The sequence below is a fragment of the Malurus melanocephalus genome, unplaced genomic scaffold (assembly GCF_030028575.1).
Source record: "Malurus melanocephalus ecotype Western Australia unplaced genomic scaffold, MMel_1.1 scaffold_379, whole genome shotgun sequence".
Classification (NCBI taxonomy): Eukaryota; Metazoa; Chordata; class Aves; order Passeriformes; family Maluridae; genus Malurus; species Malurus melanocephalus.
In genome coordinates this window covers 404,271-431,044 of record NW_026623611.1, presented here as the reverse complement: position 1 = coordinate 431,044, position 26,774 = coordinate 404,271, and the positions used below count along the sequence as shown (strand labels likewise).

Sequence of the window (26,774 nt, the reverse complement as noted above, 5' to 3'; positions counted from 1 at the left end):
CTTCTCCTGGGTACAGACAACCAGCCCTCAAGGACTCTCCTTTGGATGCCAMAATGAAAGAAACACACTGCAAGGCAGCAAGGAAGATAAAAACCCAACTCCCTCAACACCTAAAGCTGAAATGAAACATCACTGGAGGCCCAGCTGGCTCCAGCCAGACCAGAAATGCTGCGTAACACAGACCAGTGTTTTCATCCTAAAATGTGAAAATGATGAGYACACCCAGTGAGGAAGCAGAAAGGATTACAATGCACATCCTTACCATACACAAGGTTAGAATTCTGTTGCTTCAGCTCCTGGACAATATCCACCACCATTGCAAGAAATGAGGTGTCTCTTGTATACCCTTGGGGAAAAAAAAAAGAAGGCACCTTTGAAATTTATTCTCATGAATACTTTTGTTGCTTTTAGTTTTTGACAGGAATGCTGCCTACTTCTCTTTCTTTGGATAAATGCATTTTTAGAACAAAGGCATTTCAGTAGTTGACTCAGGAATAATAGGTACTTGCACAACTACAAGTATAACCTTAAAAATCCATTTATTAAGAACGCTGTATATGAAAGGCTCACATAACTTCAAAATGCTTGAACGTATATAAACAAAGGTCAGGTGAAAAGGAAAAAACATTTCTTTTGATAAAAACAGTATTCTGATCAGTACTATTTTTCATGCAGTAAACAGGAAATATTTTAAATTTCATATACTTTCCTCATACGGTCTTGAAGCATTTTTTTATTATTATTAATCTTCACGCCGATAGAGTCCAACACATTAATGCAACAGAGGTTTAACCTTGACTATTTTAAAGCTATTTCCAAAATACCAATAAAGTTCCTATYTCTTAGGCTAAGCAGTGAAAGAAAYTGGAAATAAGTTTTACTGTATTTCAAGGCCCCAATCACCATGCTGGCACCACAATATTCTTATTTAATCAATAGTTTTTATTTTTTTATATATGTTTCTTAATTTATATATTTATGTATTAACTTTAGTTACAACTTCGATTAATTAACAATTTGATTTTAATTTATTGTAGTTAATTTCTTGGTGATAGTCCATTGCAGGTTGGGAGCTGGATTCGATGATCCTTGTGGMTSCCTTCCAACTCAGMATATTTTGTGAYTCTGTGATTTAATACTATTACTTTTAGCAAGCTAGCATCTTCAAATCCTCAATGTCCTTGGAAATGTCCCCTCTAATAAAATACTTAAACGTACATTTAAAAAGTAGGTTTTAGAGATTTTCTTTTTAGACTCACAAAATAGATCAGTTCTTAGGTGTTGCAGAGAAATGRAAAAAATTTCAAATATTTTTTGCCRAAATGCTGTCTGTTATCTATGAAATGCTGATAATCAGTCAAAAGTGTTAWGTAAAGATTTTTYTTTTTTAAATGACCTGTGAAGGCAGACTGGCTGGAAAAAAATAATGAGTTTGAGTAGCATCATCAACAGAAGTGTTTAAAACAGTTACACTGAACTGGAATTTATCTCTTACCTTGAGTGTCTTACTGTAAATGAAACAAATACATGAAGATCTACAAATAACTAAGCTACAAATTTTCATGGTGCATTACTTTGTATAATTGGCCTAAAGATAATAATTTTAATCCCAGCTGAGATATCACAGTCATCAGAAAATTAACAGTCAAATCCCACTTGCTGATAAATTGCTTTTTGGTGTTTGAGCAATCATATCCAGGTTGTTGAATGTACTAAGTAGTTGTGCACTACAGTGAATTGCAGATTGAAAAGAAATATCTAACTTTCGGCCCTGAATGAAAAACCTGAATTTTAAGTTCAGCCACAGTGCAGCTGAAGACTAAAACACAAAAAGTATTATTAAATGTTCAGAAATTACTGCTGTGTCTACCTATGCCTTCTTTTTGTTGATAGTAAAAATTACTACAGTAAATGAGATTTTAAAACAAACTTGAACAACACATAAAAATACTACTTTAAAAGGCATATTAATGAATATTCATTTTTTTCTCCAAAATTTCTTTTTGCTAAAGGTTTCTGTTTGTCTTCTCATCACTTCTGGCCCTTACAACCATTTTGCCAGTAATTGAAACAGACAAGAGGTCTTTTCCAAGAGTTGGAAGTAAAATAAAAAAGAAACATTTCAGCTAAAAGAATACTCAAAGATTATTGATAATTTCTGCACACATATCCTGAGAATTCCTACAATACAGTGTGMTTTTCCTGGAAATGTCCTCTACATGAGTTCCTTCCAGGAAAGAAAGGGTGTTTGTGTATTTCTCAACAGCAAAGAACCTATTTACGTAAAAATTAATTTTTTAACCTTAGTTCAATCTATTTGCTATTCAGTCTCCTTCATTTTGGAGGTATTCCTTGAAAAAACCTAGACAATGGTGCTTTGGACATACCACACCCCTCAAGCCAGAATGACTGCTTTGAGGTTATAATCCATACACTTAAAATTTCCAGTTTTCCCATGTATAAGAACTTTCCTACATGTGGAAGCCATGACATCAATCAAGTCTGGTGATATATTTCTCATTACCTTTAAAAAGTCCCTGCTCACTGCTCTAAGAAATTGATACCGTTACCCAAACCAGATGCAGAGCTCTTACTGAGGKGAAATCTGATCTGTAACCTATTTTTGAGAAGCAGGAATTGGATAAGAAGCAATTTTAATAAAAACTTCTTGTAGAACATCTCCTTTCTATAAAGTATTCCACAAGAAGTTCTCTTTGCCTGTATTCATAAGCACTTTGTACCCAGTGCAAGCAAAGGGAAACAGTGCAGAACTGTATTCACTCAGATCACCTAYACAGTAACAATAGCAAAAAATCAAGATATGTGACAGAGTCAAAACCAAAACCCARCTCTGCTCATACTCTGCTCTGTGTCCAAAGCATTAAGATTTAAAGATCAAATAAAAAAATCAAGGACAGAAAACTGTGTATAAAATCATGCTGCAGTGGCACAGAGTGCTAGTACTGCAGACTTAGGAGAAAGGGTTAAAATCATGTCTTCTTAAAAAATTAAAAAAAAAATACTCTGACACTCCTCATCCATTGTTCCAGTAGAGGCACTCCCAAAATATCAAGTGTGCCTGTACAAGTCTGTAAATTATACCAGGATATCAATTTACCTACCCAGTTACAACCTCCAGGCTGGAGAACTCTGGCTGYTCCAAATTAAACAGCACRAGCCAGTTCAGARTATATAAACAGAATACAGACAGGTCAGATTTTAATTGGTGGTTTGCAAYAGGGAGGGATATGTTTTCCATTTCTTTACTCCTGTTTACATCTCYTGGGAATTCCAGGAAACAAGCTCTTCTTACCTGTGAGTACATAATCGTAGCGGTTGACCTTGTTCAGCTTCAGTCCTTCGTACAGTTCGTGAAGCTCATCTGAATTCAACACCTGACCCTTCCAGTGGGCATAGCCTGSAAAGAAAACACCAAGTGATTTTTCAAGAGATGGATTTTCTATTTCAGATCACACAGATGATGTGCTTGGAGTGACCACACCGAACATCAGCACCAGGAAGCGTTTCCACCTCTTCTCCTGTAAAACGCTGAATGAAAGCTGCTGTCAGCAGAACAGTGAATGTGCTCAACTTCTTCTTAGCAGCTCTGCCTCCCAAAGGAACCCGAGTGACTACACTGCAGTCTGAGAGTGTCCATTTGCCAGCAAATCAAGCTGAGCACACACAAGCTCCTGCAAGATTTCCCATGGAGCTTCTGCAACTATCCCTTTCCTGTGTGGAGGAGGAAAAACATATGTTTTAGACTTTACTGGAGGAGGGTGCCAGTACAAGCTACTTTTACTACTTCATACTATGTTTAAAAAACAAAAAAGGAAATATTGACAGTTAGATGACAATCTTAACAGGTTTATAGATGTGTCTGGACACAGGTCTTTACCCATCAGATACAGCACTCACTGGGACCTGCATTGCACAGTGACCACAGCAGAACACTGCCATGGATGCTCTTCAAACATAGTGTCATCTTGACAGACTTTCTTCCTAAAATAGCACAGCTTTAGTSCTGAAGATCCTGGAGGAGGAAATGAGTAGCAGAAAGGCACTACAAACAGATAAATAATACCCATATATTCTCATTCTTGAATGAACTCTAAGAATTGCAAGCAAATATGCTCAGCTGAGAGAAGCAGATGGAAGGTGAAGTTACTTGGGATAAGCTGAACTGATTTCAGCGAACAGTGGATCAAGATCCATGGCAGCCAATTCCAAGGAAAAAAAAATCTACCTTAAAAGAAACTAAACATTTATTGTAAAATGTAAATGCACCTTGAAGCTTATCATCAAAGCCTGCCCATCTAGATGGCACCAATCACTCCCTTGTGTGTAATAAAGGGATATTAGATATGATATATCCACAATTTAACTCTTTCAATCTCCACAAATTCAGAGTTTGTTAAAAAGCTTATCATTATATAAACTGGAATTAGGAAAAGTCAAAGTTTAAATGAGGTATCTTCTTTTACACCTCCCCTGTGTAAAGACAATTGTATTTTGTTTGTTTTAACTTCTGCTCTCGCAGTTAGAAAATTGTGATGAAAACTGTTGGCTTTGATTATCACTCTAAACTGAGTTATTAGAGGGACTGCCAAAAGGTGCCTAGAGCCTGGGATAAGCACATTTTTCAGTTTTCCTTCTTATGAATGCAAATACACCCACAGTATGGTGARCAGATGGATCACTTTGCTCTCCTCAGCTCACAAAGGCCAAGCCTCTAAAACACGACTCGCTGCCAGCTGGCTRGGGGCCTGACTCACATCAGCCACCACGACTCTCTCCCACGAAAATGCTTTTYACAAAGACCCTGTGATGAAAGGGACAAAGTGAGGGATTTCTGTAGGTAGGGCTGTAGTTTCATTGCAACACCCCCCACCTCGGCACACACCCAGCTCCAAGTGTATGAAGAACCCCYGACTGCACCTAAATCCAGTATTTGGTTTATTTAATACAGATGGTTGCTCTGTCACATCTGCAGCACCACAGAGAAATAATCTGCCTTTTCCTCTTCCCCAAATCTCTGCAGCAGTGCAAAGCCAGTACAGGGACACAACAGAGTCCTACCACTGCAGCCATCAGGGAAATTTGGTGCGCTTCTCACCCAGAATCAAGGCAAAAATATCAACATTCATCTTCTACATGGCCACAAAAATAACTGATACATGGCCCAGACAACCTGGATACTTTCGGGAGCCATTCCTACAGAGAYCACTTAAACTCACTGTTTAACTACAAGTTCACCTTCCCATGTCAAGCTGTCTTAAATGGTCAATGCACAAAGTTCATGTTACACTGATCCTCCATGAAAGGCAAAAAATAAATGCAAAAACTCAGCATTAGGCACCAGCATAGCTCAGGAACTGGTGGCACCCACATGGGGTAGGGACACTGTCTGAACTCTGTAGCAATGACTTCCACAGGTAACTTGAGGATCATTTTTATAATCTGGTAATGTGCAATACAACCTGAAGTCTAACTACAGACAGCCAGAGTTAAAAACAAAGCCCTAGGGAAGCTCTCAGGGAAACCCCAGCTATTGAGGCATTAAAAAAAAAAAAGAGGGAATATCTTCACTGAAGCTGCAGAGAACTGTGATGTCACTAGGAATTGAATTATGTTCAAGCAAAAATCAAACAAAATCAAAACTGGCAGCAAGATGGGAACCTCTCTATGTCCTTTCCCCAGGGTAATTACATGAAACATGACAAACAAGGGGCAAATCCCATGATCCCACATTTATCCAACTTTCCTGGTGGAATATAACACCAAAAAGCAGACAGTTACTCATGTTCTAAAAAAGTTTCACTGACTGGAGGATGGATACCTTGGGGTTCCAAGAAGAGAGAGTATCTTAAAAGGGGAAAGGCAAAAAGGAAGAAAGCTGAGTGAGTCTTCCTCATTTTGGATACAAAACCAACAAATAATCCCCCTCAGTGCTGGTCTAAGAGAGCAGAGAGAACACTGCAAATCTTGACACAGCTCTTCAAAACTCCACTTGGCTCAGATTGCATTAGTCACCCAAATTTGTGCTAATTTTAAACACACAGATGAGCATAAACACTTAAATAACCATATAGCCCTTCTGCTTACCTGTTTTATGATCTTTTATTGCGATTACATGTTATCTATTTGCTTTGAGCAGATAAGGCAATGAAAACCCAGTAAGATATTATACCCATGTCACTTACCCTCTAAAATGATAAACATATTCATCAGTCTCCAAGGAAATGTGTGGGTTGATTCATATGAAAAATAAAAAAAATAAACAAAGCCATAACTGAGAGAGGCAGCTAATACTGCACCCAAGATGAATTTACATACTTGCCTTTCTCTGCTTTGTTTTACCTCCTTTGGAATGTATTTCTCACCCTCTCACTTTCAAAAACAAGGAAGAAAGAAAATGAAAGTACCAAGAAAATCAAAAAGAAAAAAAAAAAACAAGCAAACTGATCAACAAAAACAAGCTACAATGTTAGTATAGCAAAGCATGTGAGATTCCTTTGTTTTCCAACCCAGAACATTATGTTCTGAAGTTTGAGTCCCTCCTGTGGTGCTCCCTGCAAAACTATTCCAAGTGGCCCCAGTGACAAGAATTTCACATGGGAAAAAGGAATAAAGTTCCAGTKTTTAAGGCACATGATGGACAGGCAATGTGGGCCCAGCTGTGTCACAAAATTCACATTGCAAACTCCAGCAGACAACCTGCTCTGAACACATGACTCATGTGTAGCTACCAGGAGACCTTCAATAAAACCAGAAACTCAGTGCCAAACCCCCCACTGGATTTTTTACAGCCGGTCACAGTGTGGGAGTGAAATGCCAGCAGTGTCAGGCACGAGTGGAGATCTTTTCTTTCTGCCCTGCACCAGCAGGGGTGAGTGACTGCACATGGGTGGGCAGACTGTGCAGAATCACATCAAGACATAATTGTGATTTCTCATGTTTTAGACCTGCCAGCCAACCCAACCACCTACTACACATCCACTGAGTGGAAGTCAAAAGTGCTTAAGAAAAAAAAGAGAAGTATTAGAAAAAAAGCCAGGCTATTTGCTCCTGAGCTGTTTTAAAGGAAGGATTTGGATGGCAGAGTAAGCACATTATTGCTTAAAATTAATCTAGCAATGAGAAACAAAAATGAAATCACCAAAGAATTAAAAATGCATCCCAAAAATTATATTATACAATTAAAAATAAATCTAGATTTTAATTTTTGCACATCAGACGAGGAGATCCTTCTGCAAACRGTATAGTAATATAGGATAAAGAATCTTTGCAGGCTGCATGACAGCTTCTTTTATTTGTATGTGAAGCATGATGCCATTCAAGTGTGAGTCACTCTAATCACTAAAGTTCCTGATGAAGCAACACGACAAACTGTTCTCCCAGGGGCACTGATTTAAAACACATTTTCCGAGTTTCAGGATTAGCAGAGGCTAAAGAAAGCTGAATTTTCTGAGCAGGAGTCAGCAGAAAGAGGCCTGTGGTATCTTACTAATTTATAGACAGGGCAAAAAAAGAGCAATAATGATTCACCAAAGTCTGTTAGTCATAAATTCTCTCTGCATTTTATTTGCTGCCAATTCCAAGTTTAAAAACAGGGAAAGAAGGAAAGGAAGAATATCGCATCTAAAACTCCACACATTCTTCTACCTGTGCTCCTCTGTTACGTTGCATTCTTCCAGAAACTAAAGTTCACCGTTGGATTTTGGAGGAGTTTGTCCTYCAGCTTTAATGATGATTACAGAAATGGTTCTTGTAAAATTTTGTTTTTGTAGGAAAATCAAATTACCTTCACCCATTCACCCACACACACGATGCCTGTGTATTGCAGGATGGTGCCAGACACAAGCTCTGCTTCCCAAAACCATGAGGTTTTGTGGCAAACTTTGGGATTTTTTAACAGATTTAGTAAAAAAAAAAATCTAAATTAGAGAAAAAAAAACAAAAAAGTGAGTCCTAAACATTGGGAGTAGTTCCAGTATTTTAAAGATTTATGATCTTTAGAGATATTTTTAGGTTTGGGATGCTCATTTCAGTGCCACTCATTTTKGTGTCCTCATTTAGGAATCACTAATTTGTTGTTCCTTCCACTGTCCTCATTATCTGCCAAACCTTGAATGAAACACTGGTAACCTTTCCCTGGCGTGATACTATTAAAAAATTTTAAATATTTTTTATATTTTGTTTTTAGAACCTGATCACCCTACTGGTAATGTAATTTTCCACCCTTCAGATACATTGAGTTTATGGTCAATAAAACTTCTATTAAGCTCTTTCAATGCCCTATAAAGCTGTTTTAATCTTGAAACARAAAGCCAATAAGCAACACATGCTCAGGCATTTCAAGCATCGAATTATTTGACATTAAAAAATTGCTTCATTTCTGGAAGATTACAAGAGTTTTACCCAGCTATCSGAACGAAACAACAGAAAATCCCAAACTCCAAAACTAAATACATTCTTTAAATAAACAGAAGCCACATCTAAGTACCTTTGAAAAACACAAGAGAACCTTTGTACTGTGCCAAAGGGTACAAGCAAAATAAGCAGATTTTTGCCTGAGCCAGAGTAGGCCCCCATTCCCTTGTTTAATTATTACCTCTTTTGTACCTTTCCYCAACAAGCAGAGATAACTTCCAAGCTACCTTTGAAACATTAATTTCTTCTTCCCAAGCTGCCTTTGGAAATTTCTTCCATGATAGGCATTTTACAACCTTTCGAAAGCTCCATGAAGTTCAACAGAGTAAGAGAAGACAGAGGCTTCTTTGTATGCTCTCTGTTCCAAAAATCAGTAGTTTATTAATAGAGCTGTGCCTGTAAGRTTCAGGGTTTTTTTTATCTTTGTCAGAAACTACTTTTGCTCTTTTCCAAGATGTTAAAGTCAGAATTTGCGGTCAGATTATGTTCTGAAGACATCCATAGATTTTCTCTATCTAGAGTAGCTCTCCTCTCAACCAACCTGCCACCACCAAGACAGCAGATGCATCTCCAGTGATCCAAAAATAGTAAGTCACTTGGGGCTCTTTATGGGTGAAAGGTTTTGCTAAAATAAACATAAATTTTAGCTTTCTTTTAAAAAATAAAGTCCTCCAGCACTGTGGCTATTAGGAAGTCTGAACATATGTGTTGTGTGCATTGTGTTCAGGCTTAGAACTTAAATAAAAATACATCCAAATGTATTAACACCCTTCCTCCTGCCAAAATGAAATTTTGGGATACTTGCAAGCYATCTGGGTGGACACACAGAGAGGAAGATTTGGGCCTACCTCAGTATTCTTTTYATGTTTAGGTTGGTAATGGGAGTATGACTCTCAAAGGGGCACAATTCACAGAAAACCATTCTGAAGACTTCCTTAATTCACAGGCCTGGCTGTGTAAATGGCTGTATTTGTGTTATTTCACTGTCCAAGTTAATTAAATTACTGCCTAACAAAAGAAGCTCACACTGTGAAGGGCAGAAGAGAACAATACCACACCAATTCCCTCTTCCSAAATCCAGACTTCTGAAAAACTTGAATCAAAACATGAAAATTACATGTCTGTCCTGAATCATGAAAATGTGAATGRAAAGCTAAGACCAGTGTCCTCTCCACTGTGATGGGATGAGTGAGTTCACTGACTGTGAAGAAGTATCTGTAAAATTTTACCTGTGTGGTTTGAAAACTGGACAGAGTTCACCGTATCAACTTCAAATCCCAAAACCTGTAACAGAACACAGGAATATTTCTTTTACAAAAACAGCTTTGTTAATACATCATCTATATCACAAAACACAGGRAAGCACTCTTTGCTTTCCAGTGCATACTTAAAAATCTTGGGAGCTGAGTCAACAAACATAGAACATGAACAGCACAATGCTCTACTACAGCAATGGACACAGAATAAAAGTGCTGCTGGCAACAGCACTAGAAAAACACAGCTCTGGATCCTCAGGCTGGAGTTCATCTGGGGATAAGGACAGAGAGGYTGGTCCAGCAGCAAGCACTGAAACCTTGAAGAAAGCTTTGGCTGGCTTTTCTTGGCAAGAAAGGAGATACAAGGTACTAAATCAATGTAAAATATGGAAGGAGGATGCTGTTGGCTGTCACGAGCCTCTTCACATAGTTCTGTTTAACCCTGATAATTACCAACAGTTGGCATTTCAGAAAACCAATTTTTCTGAAAGGAGGACAGAAGGATCTTACAAGAGATCAATATTACAAGCCATACTTGGATRTCACAATCAGTTCCTTTACAACTAAGAGAATAGAAAGAAATCACAGAGAATTAATTTTGGATATGATTGGGCAATAAAAGGGAGAAAGAAACACAGAAAAAAAGCCTCAAGCATGCTCCAAAAGCCACCTGCTACATTGCATTACCAGCAATCCAAATACYGAAATACCCAGAATTTGCCAGTGCAATCAACAAATATTCCTGTTGCCCAAAAATATATAAATACTACGAAAATAAGAGCATCCAATCAGGAGAAAACTGATGAGGATTTTTAACCTGACCATACCTGTTTAAGACAGACAGGCATTGCTGGCAAAGCCATTTTTAGATATTTTTGTCTGTCACGCAAGGAATTCTAATGCAAAAGTGACATTAACAGTCTGACGCTGAGTCTTTGTTTCCACATGCAGCTTGCTCTGAGTAAGAAATCTCCTCYAAAGAAGAGCTGCTATGTATGGCTCAGTGAGTCATGCTGGGAGATAACAGCAGTGATGCACCACTGTGGATGATCCTCTTTCAGGCAATTTGCTGGGAGGCAGGAGCGAGGGAACAAAGCTTTTCCAGTCACGTTTTCCAGAGAGACTCACGCTTCTCCCTTTTTGTCGTGAAGGCAACTCCTCTGCATAGATTAAAAAACCTCTGAATGCTTGGAAAGCCAGATGTCAGGCTTTCCCCGTGCCTGTACTTTCCCTCTGATGAGCCCTTTTATTCCAATACCTGCTACAAGGTGGAGCTATGTGCTGGGACAGGTCATTCCTTCTGCCTGCAGGTGCTACACTTCTGTTGTTTCACGGCTCACATCCACAAAGGTTTTCATAGAATAAACCTCTTATTTCAATATTTAATAAAGGTTTCTGTTCCTTTCGCACCAGAAAGCAAAGTGATCTTGCATTAATGATACACAGAATGGTGGGTTGCCTCAAAAAGACCAAGTTCAAATTAAGATCAGCATCTAAGTTCACCCCAGGTTCTTGTTTCACGCTGGTGGATTTTGTTTTAAAGAACCAGGAACTGAATGGTTGAGAACATGAAAAGACTCTTATGACCTTAACCTTGATGTCTGGACATGCTCCTCAAGAAAATAAATGAGAATACGGCCTCTAACCAGACTGTCACCTTGTATTCAATTCTCCTCCCTGCAATGAACAGACCYAAGTTGTTATTTCCTTAAAGTATCTTAGCAACAATTGTGAATTAATCCAYTTCTCTGCAATATTCAGATCACGTCTCTCCAACTACTTAACCCCTGARACAACAGAACAGACTTACTGTGATTTACTGACTGATCAGGTTTACACTCAGTGCCTTAGGGAGGGAGAATAGGCACAACTTCTGCAGGGAGGGCAGCTCTACAGCACATGTCAGCACTGTCCCAGATGATGGCCACCAAGAGGAGCAGTCCTTCTTTCGTGTCTTCCTCAGCACTAATAATTATTTGATTTCTCWGCCAGGTTTTCCACAGGATTAAGGAATTTTGGCCAGTTAATCTGCTTTAACCTACAGAAGGAAAAGTACAAGGGAGCCCACCTCTCTTGGAGAAAGCCCGGTGTCAAGTTAGCTGGGCTGTACACTTGGTAAAACAGTAGATAAAAAGCTTTGGAGAATGGATGAAAAGCCACAGACACATCAAATTCTGCAGGGGACTTTGATATTCTCACTTTCCTCGTCAGTACAAAACAGGCTAAAAAAAGCATGTAAAAAAAGTCTCAATAACAATCACTGATGTGAGTCTACTCTGTCACAGCTTCTGAATTTGCTCTAAAGTTTTGTTTTGAATAAACATGTATGACTGAAATCTTAACACACCTAATTCTGAAACCTGATTCAACGCTCAAAATAACTCGCAGTTACTCCAATGCATTTCCTTTTATAAAAGGCCCAGGATCAGCATTAGTAGTAGAATAATTTTAAAAAATGTTGAAGAGATGTTAAGCCAGGTTGTGTTTGTTTCTAAGGCAAACTGCATTGAAAACTCATGTGGAATTTAGTCACCAGAAGACAAYCTGAAAACAGGACTGAGGTGTTAAAAGCAGCTTTTCACTCCAATCACCTCTTCCAGGGCTAGAGAAAAACCTGTGTTTTATTTGGGACTGCATGGCTCATTTTAACAACCTGATGGTTCAGAGTGGATAAGGAAGTGTTGTCTTCTTGCTCCAACCAACAATTAAAAACCTGCATGAGATACTGTCATCCTTGACATCTCAAGCACATCAGAGACACTTTCTGATGCACTGAATGATGGATGCTTTCCTTGCTTACAAAGGGGATTTTGTTCAAAAGAAGTCTTATTAAACCTTTTTAATACACACTCTTAATTCCTTGGGCAAAGCTAATTAAAAGCACTGATTTTGGTTTGTTTTTCTTKTTTAATTAATTAAGAACTTCTACTCAAACCAGAGGTTAAATAAATCTTARGTGGAAGTTAACTAATTAGAAATAGATTATTTTTGTATGTAYGGACATAGAAAACTAAGATCAGAGCAAATGCACTGAATCAGATAAATCATACCAAAAAGAGTCCATCTCTCATATTTGCACACAAAAAGTACCAAATATCACCTGAAAATATGAATTAGGATATCAACAATTTTCTATGGTCATAAACAAATAAGAATCAACATTTYCTTCAGAAAATTACCAGAAARTCAAAACTCAAAAYRCTACTAAATATATAAAATTTCTTGSTTGTGTACACATATATGTGTCCCTTGTACCTCTGTGTAAATACACTGAGGGACTCACCCCACCTGGATTTTGCCTGTGGCAGAACAAGTGCCTTCAGATCRTATTTGATCAGCATCAGGACTGAGCTTACTAAGAAATATACCTTAATGTTTATTTATTGCTCCTCTTGATACCAGCTCAGAAATAGTCTATACCTGTGCTACTTTCCCTGTATCAAGAGTCCTGGGGTGATACTGCTGCATCTTGTTTTAGAAATTCAGGTGAAATCAGACAATTTGCAAGTGTCTGAGAGCTCCAGTTGCCAGGGACACACATGCCCTGTGCTGCCCCCATCCCCTGATTTGGATGATCTGCTCTCCTACAGGCCCTCCAGGAGCCAACAATTCCGAGTTTCCACGCTCTGCTGTCATCCTGTGTAAGTATCATTTGCCCACAGAACTGGAAAYCTTGGGCAAATCTAAACCCAGAGCCAGTTTGGGTAAAGATGATAAAGGCTCTTCGAAGGAAAAGGATKACTGAGTCCATCCTAAACCTCTCAGCCTGCAGTCTAAGCACGTGTCAAATGCTGCTCTTCCTAAGACCCAAACTACAGTCGCCTGTATCACATCACTCAATGATATTTCCAAATGAAATCTCAGAGGAAAACAGGCAAATTCAACTTTTTTATTTATTTATTTATTTATTTTAACTATCTTCAAGCAAAGGAGGCAGAACTGTTACACTTGTAAAATTAAATCACAAAACATTAAAACTGGAGGAGTTCTGTGTTTGGAAGGCACGGCTGGCGGATCTGAGTGACACATTTCAGWAAAATATTTGCAAGATGAAATCCAAGTACACACACCAGAGCAGAATGCTTTAGAAGAAGCAACCAGCATGAAGCACATTATGCACAACATCAACTTCAGGCAAGCTCCTCATCACAGGTAACTGAAGAAAAGGGACAAACATCATCCAGTTCCTCCCCCAAATGCAGGGATGTGGTCTAGAGAGCCATCCAAATGCACCTCTTCAAAACAGCAAATATTGAAGGGAAAAATCAACACACAAGAAAGAAGAGACTTCAAATTACATGGTCAATCTCCAAAGGTGCTGGCTCTTTTGGAAACCTAGTTTTTCTAACAGCACAAAAGTAATTTAAACATATATCCAGCCATAAAGCCACAAATAAAAAGTCAAGAAATGTGTCTCCTTCTAAAAGGATTAATATTTTACAAGAGATAACACTGTTTCACTAGCAGAGCAACCTAAAGGCCCAGACAGACAAAAAATGTCTTGAATTGGGCAAGTTACATAAACAGCTGCATCTCAGTTATGGTTCACCTCTAACCATTCAACCCTTTGGACTTTGCCACTGTGCTAGTGCACTAATTAAAGCTTTGTTTAAAATTTACAATCTCCCTTCCAGAAAACATTTTAACCACATGTACACTGAAAAATGTTCTTCTTCACCACAACAAATMATTTCTAACCTAAGATGGTTAGAAATCAAATATTAAAAACATACACTCCAGAGGAGAGCCTCAGTTGTTCTGTAAAGGGGAGGTTGTAAAACAACAATAAAACCATTTCACAGTCTGGAAAATTGTGAGTGTGGCAACAGAGAAATGAGCAGGAAGATTTTGAAGCAAATGCAACATCTGAAATTCAGTTTTAATGATTACTAATATTTATGTTTATATTTATGTAACCTACATTATGTATCAATGGTCTGAAGACACATAAAAGYAGTTATTTCTACCTCCTAATCCTATTTGGTACCTGATTATTAACCCCACTTSAGTCAGAAAACTGTTACCTTCAAAGATTAGCTCTGCCTCAGAGTAAATATTGATACAAATTCTCATTTAATAATTTTATTTACTCTGAGAAATGTAAAAAGCTGTTACTGAACTGCTTCTGTTTAAATCTGCATTGCAGCTTCACTGTGCTCCTTCAGGAGTAAAAAGGTATATTTTCAAAAGCATCACACTCTTTGTAGTACTCAAGAAATTCTCAGTTTTCCTTGTTTGTATGCTATTTGAGGAGGAAAATAGTAGGGTAGGGTTTTTGGTTTTTTTTTTTAAGAGAGAAGTATCTTACATCTCTTAAGTGTTACTTGAATTACACAAACTTCTGAACAGAACTAAGTTTTAGTGGTTTCCAGGGTACTGAACATTAGAAGCAAACAAAATAATTTTCCCAATTTCCAATTAATTATATATACATATTCAGAGAAAGGGGGCTTAGAGGGGACTGAGATGCTGTGGAATTGCTGTCATTGGAGGTTTTCAAGGTCGAAGGAGGACAAAACTCTGAGCAGCCTGGGCTGAACTTAGTGCTGCCCAAGCTTTGAGCAGAGKCTGGACTGGGACCTCCTGAGCTCCCCCTAGCCTGGATCATGCCATCATTCAGTGCCACAATTATGTACAAAAAACTCAGCTTTATCCATTATAGAAAATTCCATGCATTGAATCACACAAAACATCACCACCTGCTCCCCATCCTAAAGTTCTGGTTCTAAGGATAAAGCCCAAGGGTACTCTATGTTTACATTATTAACTATGCCAGCTTTGACAGYAAAGATAATACATCCTTTGCTGTTAAATGACCAGTGGGCCAATTTAACTAGAGTGCTTTAGTTTGTACTTAATTTAAACAACCTTAGAGAACAATGACCTAGYTCTGCAAGAATGAAATCCAATTAAAACCACCTCTCTACTCTGTAACATGACCAGTATATATTGCCCTCTTTGGGCACTGGTTTTGTGCTTCCAGTGGCATTTCATTTTAGGGTTTGAAATTAAAACCACAAAGCAGTAATGCATCGCAAGTTAAAGGAAAAATCTGGAATGAGGAAAAGGCAGAGGGGAAAAAAAACCAGAAGAGTGTAAGGAAAGACTCAGTTTGTATACAATCAGAGTGTGTAAACTGCATACGTTTCTTCTATAGTATTTATGCTCCTGACACATGTTCACAGGTTGCTATCTGGATTTCATGGAATAAAGCCAAGACCTCCATCCAAACTCTTCAGTTCCTTCAAAGTTCTTAACTTATGTTAGCTTTTCCATACTAGAACATATCAAAACCAATTTCCTCAAGTGAGTCCACAAACCACATGCTTTGTRAATCACAACTCCAGGGAAAATATCCATAGCTAAAGTTGTAAATCAAGCTCAGCCAGTCATTCATAAAAATTCTTTTATTGTGAACACAAGGCCCCATATTTTTTGTATGATCTGAGCTACAAATGTGCCTGAGGTAAAAAATCTCACTAYGTAACTTGTGCATTCACAACTCTAAAAGGTCAGTTTATCTCAATCACAATTTGACATGAAAAGGGCACAGAAAAACAGCYAAAAAGTAAGAAGTCACAGGGTTCAGATAACCAGGAGAACTGAACCTTTGAGACTCCACTTGAGAAAGGAGGATTTGACTTTCATGCACCTAGTTCTCCCCAAAATAAAGGCAGCCCTGTATTGTAGCACTTCTTTGCACTTCAACTCTTCTGTTCTGTAGCAAGATGCTTTCTTTGTAAGTAATACTTCCATGGGAAAAGGATTACTCTTTTCCTAATTAATATTCAAATAATGAAACATCCAAGCCAGGCATGTCCCATCCTTTGTGCCAACAAATGGTAACAGACTGATGAGTCGGATCAAAGTAGGAGTAAATACTAAAAAAAGTGAGAAGTACAACACACATCATCAAATGAATCAAAACCAGCCAGCTCCATCAGCCTGTCCTTTTAAAAGAGATGATCCAGTCCTCTAATCATCACACTGTGAAACTGTGTTTAATTTTCAAAAATTAATGGCAGCACATGCCATGCCGTGGGCCTCTACAAAAAGAAAAAAATGTCCTCAGCTTCAAAAGCCAGTCAAGCTTTCCAAGCACTGGGGAAGTGCTTTGATTTATATCATTTAAAGCACACAACAGCATTTTAAAAAACAAGTGAATATTTAAGAGCAAATCCTCCATATCAAATATATACAAATACACAAAATACAAATTTCCCAGCTGCCTCCAGCTGTTTTATTAACACCCTGTGAGGTTTATCCCAATTGTGGCATCAATCAAAGGACAAATTTCTATAGCACAAAGACATACATAAACCAAGGGAGTTACTGAGACACAATTTCTGAGGAATTAAAAAGAAATCTTGTGGTAAGATATCAAACTGYTCACTTTTAGCAGAGCATGTATACAACCCACAAACTGAATTAGCCAGGAATGGCTCTATTTGTCTAAAAAAAATGCAGTATCACATAAACCAAACCCATTCTATTCCTTCCAGATTTATATATATACATATATATTAAAACTGAGCTCAATTGAAAGACATTAACAGAATTAACTATACTACCACAATTAAAATTACCCTGCCAAACAAGGTAATTGAGGTTTGGGGTGGTTTCTGCCAAGTASTGGCAGCAATACTTTCCACTAAGAAAGTCTCTGTATCAGGCCATGAATTGCTCCATGCATCCATTGCATTACAAGCTGTTTGCATTAATGTCCTGAAGTTTGGAACTTCACCTCACACAGCCATCACTGCAGTCCCAATGAACATCCCTGCTCCACTGTATTCCTCTGGAGATGGCACAGAAACATGTTTTAAAAGGCAGAATTTCTGTAATCARGCTAATTTGAAATGGGAGAAAGAGGGAAATTTCCCAGTTGCAGCTTGCTCCTCTCATTGTGTGCCAGCTTTTTCAYGTAATTGCATCTCCTTCCATTTGCTGCTGAACCAAAAAACGTACATTGTACTGGGTGCAGAAAAGTAAGAACACTAATTCAGTTTGAGAAATAGGAACTTGGGAAAAAGAAAAGGCATGCCCTGACAATTAGTGAAGCAGGAATAATTGCTGGCGTGGGCTGATAAACCTAACTGAAACTGCTATTGACTAACCCAATCTCTTTCTTCTCTTTCTGAGCTTTTAACAAACCATAGCAAGTAGCTAAAGAGAACTCTGTACACATAATACAGCTGTATTTTAGTGTGGCATTTGACAAGGCACTGCAAAGAGAAATCATTAAGATATTGGGGATATTGTGCCAGGATAAAAATACTAGTGCAAATAAACTGGGGAAAGGGATGCTGGACATGTTACTGATGATTTATTAACAGACCACTTCAAATTCTGAGGTTAGAAATAGACTATTACAAAACAGACAGCAAAAATACACAGATGACCTTGAGAAAAAGGCAGCATAATGTAAGAAGGATATTAAGCTATTAGAGAGCGTCCAAAGGAGGGCTATGAAGGTGGTGAAGGGTCTGGAGGGGAAGCCTTGTGAGGAGCATCGAAGGGACTGGGGTTGTTCAGCCTGGAGCAGACTGAGGGGAGACCTCAGTGCAGTCACAGCTTCCTTGTGAGAGGGACAGGAGGGGCAGGCACTGATCTCTGCTCTGGGTGACAGTGACAGGACCCGAGGGAAWGGCCTGGAGTTGTGTCAGGGGAAGTTTAGGTTGGATATCAGGAAAAGGTTCTTGCCCCAGAGGATGGTTGGGCACTGGAACAGGGCTTGTTTCTCAACTGACACCCCCTTTTTACCTTTGCTCAACTGCATACCAATTTTTAGGATTTGTAAGCTGACTTCAGCATTGGACACAACAGAGGACATTGTAAAGACTGAAGCAGAAAATAAATCCTCTCTCTTCTGCCAGAACAGACTACAGTTTTTGTCAAAGTGCTCTGGCAAAATTGGTACTCACTGAGAATTTGCTGATAGGCTGATCAAGCTGTAATATCATGACCATCTGAAAAGACTAGAGCAGCCCGAGACTGCAGTGAATCTGTTCTCAAATAATTTCTTGATTTTTCTCAAAAGACTTGCAGTGTAAGTACTTATCTGAATAGTACTAGGCCAAAATTAGGCCAAAATACAAATTATCTAGTAATGCTTAAAGATGCTTTTCCAAATGMACCTTGGAAACACAGGAATACTTCAGAGCCAATACCACCAGATCACTAATTTTTCTTTGCACCTGGACAGACTGACTGACATGCACTGCTAAGTGGTCAATGCAAGATACATAGATGACATAAAATATAAGCCTTTATCAAAATTCCCTCTAAGCCATTTTAGTCAGCACTAAGAAATTCCTTGTCCTACATCATGACCACTTTCCCACAGGCTATTGAAACAGCCTCTTGCGCCTGCAAGATACACACCCTCCCCAGAACTACTCYCTTCATCACAACAGTTCTTGTTGGGGATTGAGATGACTGCAGGGTCGAGAGATTTGTGTTAGAGCTGCTCTATTGACCTTCCTATGGGCAGGAGGTCATTCTTGCCATCTGGAGTGGTGTTAAGTGATGCATCTGCAAGACAACCACTTATAAAGGTTAAGGCCAATGAAGGACAAGAAAACAACTTGCTTCTGCTACTGTTTTCCACTGCATTCACCCCGCTAAAGGACAAGTAYAAAACAGCAGAATGAGGTGTTGCTGGGGGTCTCTGCCTGCCTTCCACSCAATAAACTTCACATGCCACCTGAGACTGTTCACTGTTAAGCAACACTGACTTCAGGTACTGATTTCAGATGGGGAATTAGGTTCACTGCAGCTTTCAGAGTCATCATCTTCATGCTGCTTCCTTCTACACTTGGATGCAATTTGACAAAAACACCATACTGTCACTGCAAACTCCTGCCAGCTGGAATCTTGCAGTGCTACACAGAGAAGTTTGCAAACACTGATAAGGAGAAGCAGACACAGACAGCAGCAATAGGTTCAACAGGCGTGGAAAGCATCTCTTTTATTTTAGTGAATGAAATGTGGGGGAGGATCCCACAGCACATTCTTTTCCTGGTTTTTACTTTATTTTTAGTCCKGCTGTTCATATTTTGGCTAGCCAAGTCCCTAGCCACCAGTCCCTCAGCAAGGTGCGGGCAAGCACGTTTTGTACATCTAAGGTGGAATTATCCTACAAAAGAGATCTGTTTTATCTAGCATATGCTTTGTGTGGACCTCTTAGGTAGACTTTGAATGGATCCAACTCTCCTACCAAAGGTTTAGGTGTTAAATCCATGGTAACAGATATTTGTAGAAACAAAACAAGAACAGCTCCCTGAAAGAGTTGCCACCTTATGTGAAGATCAGACAAAGATCACCACAACGAAGCTTCTAGAGAATGGATAAATGTCTCACCACTTTCTTCAGAATAAGCAGATATCTTAGAGAAGAGTACTCTGAAGAATCTTTCCTTCAACAGACACCAGGTGCAGGAGCCTGGGGCTTGCTCCTGCTCTGGCACCTCAGCAATGYCAAAAGAGCTGTCTGTAGGGCTGTGTCAGGGAACTGGATCAGGAAATTGGCTCATAAAATAAACACTCACTTTCTTCTTTTCCATTTTTGCCAAGTTATTTATAACCCAGATGGTTCGTCAGAGCAGTTTACCACATAGCCTGACAAAATGACTTTCCTTGGAGCATTGAAGTGGACACAAAATAGTGCAGGTGGAAGGACCAGCTGACAGTGGTAGGGCCAGAGCAAGCATTTCTCAATCTGGCTTCTCCACTGAAAGATTCCACAGAAGATTCCAGKACCCTAAACCGGATGACAGGTGACAATATAGAACTCAAATTTAAACACTAGCTTGCCATGTATTTGTCTGATTATTGTACGAATGCTTAGAGGCACAATGTTACTTCCATTAACTGCAGTGAGAACAAATGTTACTTCCATCAACTGCAGTAAGAACAAGACAGTTGCTTTTTTTAAAAAAAAAAAACTTTTGTTTTCATTTTTGTTAAAAGCTGAGAGTTATGCTGATGGTTTTCCACAGTTTGGGTGGTGCCCAACCCCGTGAGACAGGGGCTGTATCCTGCCAAAAAATGAGAGTAACCACAGTGAAGATGGAGGGAAAAAGTTTTCCTTCACCCTACCCTTGCTCAGTAGTACTCAACATCCAWACCAAATCTCGTAAAACACATGAAGATAAACAGATTTATGAAATATACATGTATTTAATTTGTTTGGATTTAGGCCAGACTTTAATAAATACATGACCATAAACTCCAGTGTACAATTCTGCAAAACAGTATTAAATTTTGAGAATTTAGCCCAGATTTTTTCTGCCATTACTTATTTTCTTTCCCTTTCCCCTTAGAGAGGTTGGAGACAGAATTGCAATRTAGAGCAGCTATGAAGAAACATGAAAAAATTCAGGAAAAAACCCAACATAATATTAACAATAAAGTGAGTGTGAAAGTAAGGCTTTACTGGCTAGCAATCTGCTAAATCAAGTAAGAAAAAAAATTTTGCTGTATTCTGATATTATGGGACAGACCAGCACAGCACTTCCCTGGACATTTACAGCAGGATGACCCAATGAATGCTGTTCTTGAAGACTGTACTGGATTCTCCTTTTAGCTTATTAATGTCATTGATAGCTGTKCCATCCTTGCTGGAGATTTCCACACAGATCCTCTTTTAAGAGGTAAAACATAACTGGACCCCACAGTGGGGAGAAGGGGAATAGTTGTGGCCAGATTGGAAAGGTTCTGCACGTCAGGAAAACTATTTCCTGCTGGTTTTGGGAGACACTGCATCCACAGATCAGAAAGYAGCTCTCCAGCGTTTGTTTTGCCACAGGGGAGAGACTTTCCATTTTCCAGTGTGTGCTCTAGCACCTCCTCAAACCCACACATCCATCTGGCAAGAGGTGCTTTGCATTCCCAAGACAGCAAAGTTAAATCACCATGCAGGGATTTCTACTCAGCCCAAACTATTCCATATGCTTAAAATTTGCAAAGGATGACAGAGGGTGAAGAGAAGTTTGTTTTGTTTTTAAATGAGCCACAGAAGAGGTTTYGGTATCTCAGTTCTCTCTCCTGCTCTGTGGATAATTGTTCCAGATGTTAAGGGAACTGCAGCTTGGAGGTGTCACGGATGAATTAACATGAACAAATACGAGTCCTGAACAAAGGCTTGAAAATTTTCAGGTAGTTCAGCACGGTAATATTTTTTTAGCTGTGATAAGTCACCCCACTGCTGCCAAGCCTCAAGATGATGAACTAGTCTGGCTTCTCCTGGGGATCATATTATCTATCAGCACAGACCTCCTTGGCATGTTTCAAACATTATGCTCACCATATATATATATTTTCTTTCCTGTACATATTACTGTGAAGCTGCACACWCTATTGCATACAATAATTTCAGAAGAATGGACGTTTTATGTCCCAGGACTAATGTCCAGCTCCTCAMATTAACCTTGCCTCACCAACTCCAGCCTGTTTTCCATACAACACAAGCAACTGAAGTGGAACTTCCACTTGCATCCRTTCAGCCTAAAGAGGCTAAAAATACCTGCCTGGCATGTGCTCAGTCAGCCATGGATAATGCTGCATCCCTTATCTAAAATGACTAAATATGCTTTTCAATGAAAGGTGACCATCATTTTTTGGATATAAATAGAAAAAGTGAATACTAAAAGACAACAGTTCACTTGAAGGGAGATTTTAGAAAGCTGTCAGTAACTCTGTATATCTCCTGTTTTCCTCACAAAGGTGCACCTTTGTACAATTCTCACATATATAATTAAAGATTCATTTTATTATTTCAAACWATACTTTTATTTTAATACATTTCCATATATTTTAATATTAAATTAATTTTAACTTGAAGCTTTTTTATTTCCTCCAGAAACCTGATCGCTATTCACTCTGTTACCTGTTCCTGTTCATTTATACAAAAAAAAATATTCTCTCAGCTGTTTCATCTGGAGCAGAAATAAGACATCAACTACTGCAAGGATTTWTAAAAAACAAATCTAAGACTTAAAGAAATAAGGCCATTCCTAATATAAAAATGCCTTAAGCAAGTAAACACTTGCTACTGAGTCTCTGAGTACATTATATTCCCCATACAAACAGTGCAAATCCACCTCTAGGCAAGGTTTTCCAGTCTTTTAATAAGATTTGCAATTTCTTGACAACTCAGTTTTTTTTTTCCAAAGACAGTGGGTGAATCAGGGTAAAGTATTTTTGTTTCCTCTCAAGTCAAATATTTGCATGTGCTTGTAGACACCAAATCGGATCCTCCTTCATCTTTTCACTTTGCTGTGTTGTGATAAATGAAGATTGCGTTTATGTCAAAAACTATTTGTTCACTACACGTCACTACAAACACTCCAGTGTCACTATAATGTCAAATACCAGCATATGCATCTGCACAGTTCAAACTTTCACAATTTACTATGAAAAAGTCAGCAAATTATCAGGATCATCCATTCTTGTAAACATTTATCATCATCTTTTTAACAGGTTTAAAATGCCAACTGGTCAACTGGCCCCATACACATAGTGCACAGTAACTTTTAATGCATCTTAAAATGGTTTTTCAGCTGTGTTATACAATCAGCCTGTGTGAACATCCCTCAGCATTTCTGTATTTTCATGACTGTACTTTCTGTATTTTCACGACAAAGGTTATTTAACAAGTGGCCACTATGGAGTGACTTGTAGGAACAGTTAGGAATCCCACAATCACACAYTTAGACCTGACCTTGGATAAGGATGGTTCAGTCAGTCCCACTCTGTTCATTAGAGGCTCTGCCCAGTCATTCAGAGTTCACAGCACATCTGCAGCCCCAGCTGCACTTCTTTTAGGCAGGTTGAAATTATCCTAATTTTTCAAGCTGATTATTTTGCATTAGTAGCTGAAAGGATTCCATTAAGAGTTCGAAAAGAAATTTGAGGTCTCTTTGTTTAGWGTTCTGCACAAACATAAACTCCTATTGTTAAGCAAGAGACCAGTAGCCCCAGYTTAGTCTGTCTTCAAGCAATGTTAAGAACTGAACGTGACAAGCCCCCCCCCCCCCCATTGGTTTTTTGTTGTCTTTTGAGCAATAATCTATTTTCTTGTCCTTTCCCAGTCCTGTCCTACTTTGTCTTTCCTCCCASCTTCCCATGCAGGTGGAAAGTCCATCTCCTACAATCTTCTGAGGGGTTCAAAGTACTCTCAGTGCTCCTGAGCTGAGTTCATCTGGACAGGCACTTCTGGAAAGGTCTGGTAAAGCCTCYCCCGAGAAATCCAGACTGCCAGGTGGGGCACCACCTTGTTTCGACTTTTTGGATTACAAACCTTTTTCAGGGCCTCACCTTGTGCAAGGTTCTCACCAGACTTTTGCAGCTACATGTGCTGACATCCATATAAGAAGCAAATGCTCTTTACAAGCTTTGAACAAGCCTTCCCAGAGGGGTTGTGAATTTCTTAATGTCTTGGGTTGTTTGTTTTTTAATTCATGCACCCCTTATCTACCCTTCTCAAAAGAAGGCAAGGGGGAAAAGCATGCTTCCACAAGCTTCATTTGATGTGTGATTCTAGAGCAATAACTTTTGTTTCGGATATGCAATTTAGGACAATCTTTGGCTATTACAAAGACCAAATACATTCTTTCATCTTTGTGTTTATTTTTTATTTAAAGTTTAGGTTTATTCTGCCTTTGATCTGTAACAAAAATAAAGGCTACCCAGTAAGAACATTCCTTATTGTTACTYTGCAAAGACTTTGGATTGATTCATCCTACTTCTGACTCATACTATTAACACAATAGCACAGTTTGAAAAAGAAAAAGCAGTCATCTTAAATAAGAGATGCACTTTATCTTTCAACACAATGCTTAATCCATTTGGCTATACCTTTCAGCAAAAGAAAGAAAAAAAAAKTTAAAYTTCTKYGTYAAGGCAGTAGATAATTAGCAAAAMTCTACTGATACTGGTTTTGGTCTCAGCATGTACTGGACAAGGCAGTTTGACATTATCTCTAAATATCAAAGAAATTACCATCTGTGCTGACCAAAATTGTTTTCTCATCTTTTCTACAATTAACAAGCAGCTAAAAATTGTAGAYTTACTGTTTTCTTTCCAGTGGAGAATTACTGAGAACTAGTCTGAGAATCACCAGTTATTAACTTGGACAACTTATTATTAACTTATTAACCTGGACAACTATTTCCATTTAGCACAGATAAAAAAAATTAAAAGAAAATGAAGTAACTGAACAGATTTAAAAAGACCATTTTATTCTATATTGTAGAAACTGTTTATATGTTTTTATGTTATACAGTTCAGGACCAACAATGCCATTCTCCAGATCCAAATTAATGTTATTTGTCTAAGCTTTTAGCTCGATCTTCAAGGTAAGCATATATAAAAGGAAGTCAGGAATTACATACTCAAAAGAGAGGCATGATTTTCTCAAATTCTCTGAGTGTTAGGCCAAACAAAACAAACAAACAAACCCAAAAAAAAACCAAACCAAAACAAAACCAAAACAAACTAAAACAAACTAAAACAAAACAAACAAAAGCCAAAAAAAACCCAACCAAAACTAATCCGAGATCAACATTTTCTGGTTTGCAGGCAGGGGCACAAACTAGTCTAGTGGCAACCAAATGCAAATATCCAGTGCCCAGGTGAAACTGGCTGGGACTTTCTTAAGCCCCTTCCTTACACTTTAAAAASTCTTTCTTGGAAGCTCATGGAGGCCCCAAGAACTGAGCACACAGACTGACACACCCATTCCCAAGAGCTGATACTATGATGGGTGCAGTACATGAATCCTGAATTCACCTGCCTACCAAAGTTTTCCTGCTGGTCAGAATGAGGTCTTTCTGCAGAAGAGAAATCACTTTGTCCTTGTGGATTCTCTGTGGTTTGAGGAGGACTCTAATTCTCTGCTTGCCAGTTCTGCACTCTTTACTTATTGCCACATTCTAACTATCTAAAGGGTGGGGCAGGAAAGATAATCTAAAATTATATTTAAATTAACAGCTAAGAGATGTCTCTAAGAAAAAAAGCATGTATGATACAAGTGAAGTTGAATGTTATAGTGAAAACAAATATTTTTATTTTATATCATAAAAACTATGACAAATCTTAGTCAACATCAGAAACATTTAGAAACATAGAAACTAATTTTTGTGGTTTAAAATAATTTATCAGTGGCAACTCCCCAAGTTAATGCACACCCTACTGCTCTTCCTCTTTTAAAAGCTGGACAATCCTGAACCACTTCCTGATACTAAAAGCTCAGAATATACTACTGTGAATAATTTAAGACTATATTAAAAACAATTCAGAACTACCTTCAGAATGTTCTAAAGAGACAGTCAGACCATACAAGTAAAAACTACTATTTTAAACTATTTAAACTCTTGACAAGGCAGAATTCAAAGCAGTGCTGAGCACAGTTAACTTTTTCGCAAATGCACATTTCCTCTATGACCTATTATTTAGTCTACATTCTCTAATTACTTAAATGTAATGCTACAAAGGATTCCAACATTTCTCAGCTATAATACTTCCATTATTATAACTGCTCTAATATATGCCCTAACTCTATTTTACCATATTTGCCATTTAGAAAGTGTTTACCACAAACTCCACAGAGGAAGTCTTYCCACAAACCTACTTTTTAAATACTTTTGTTTTTGTCTAGTGGAAGCCTGATAAAATGAAACTAACTGGTTAAAAAAAAAAGACATTAAAGAATACTCTGCTGTGCAAATCCCTGGCTTGAGAGGCAGGAATAATATTGCCACAGATTTCCACCAAAGATTAGGTCATTCAAACACAAGTGACACACACAAGATTTCTGTTTTGAAGAAATCTGCAAAGAGCAGGTGAAACCCTGTCTGGTTTTCTCTTTGGATGCTGCTGTCCAAATGCAGATTCCTGAACTGTTGTGTCAGGATTTCAGCCCATCAGACCTCACAAGCACACAGACACATGTATCTACATACACTCTCCTGCAAACTGAATACTGATGAGCTCAGAAGGGAGCCTCACTAAACTGGTTCAGAAAACTAAAGCAAAAAAAAAAAAAAAAAAATGGAATTTTTATTTTAGTTCTATCAGCACTGTT

General features: G+C 38.4%; 1 protein-coding gene across 1 annotated transcript in view; it reads right to left on the bottom strand.

Annotated features, from left to right (window-relative positions):
• The window catches only part of PDXK (pyridoxal kinase), a 39,449-nt gene that overhangs the window by 10,594 nt on the left and 2,081 nt on the right, over positions 1-26,774 (bottom strand). The window contains exons 2-4 of the mRNA XM_057378907.1: positions 9,663-9,717; positions 3,314-3,418; positions 263-346 (exon numbers count right to left, since the gene is read on the bottom strand). Coding sequence (XP_057234890.1) covers positions 263-346; positions 3,314-3,418; positions 9,663-9,717 — 244 coding nt within the window. The remainder of the gene's footprint in view (positions 1-262; positions 347-3,313; positions 3,419-9,662; positions 9,718-26,774) is intronic.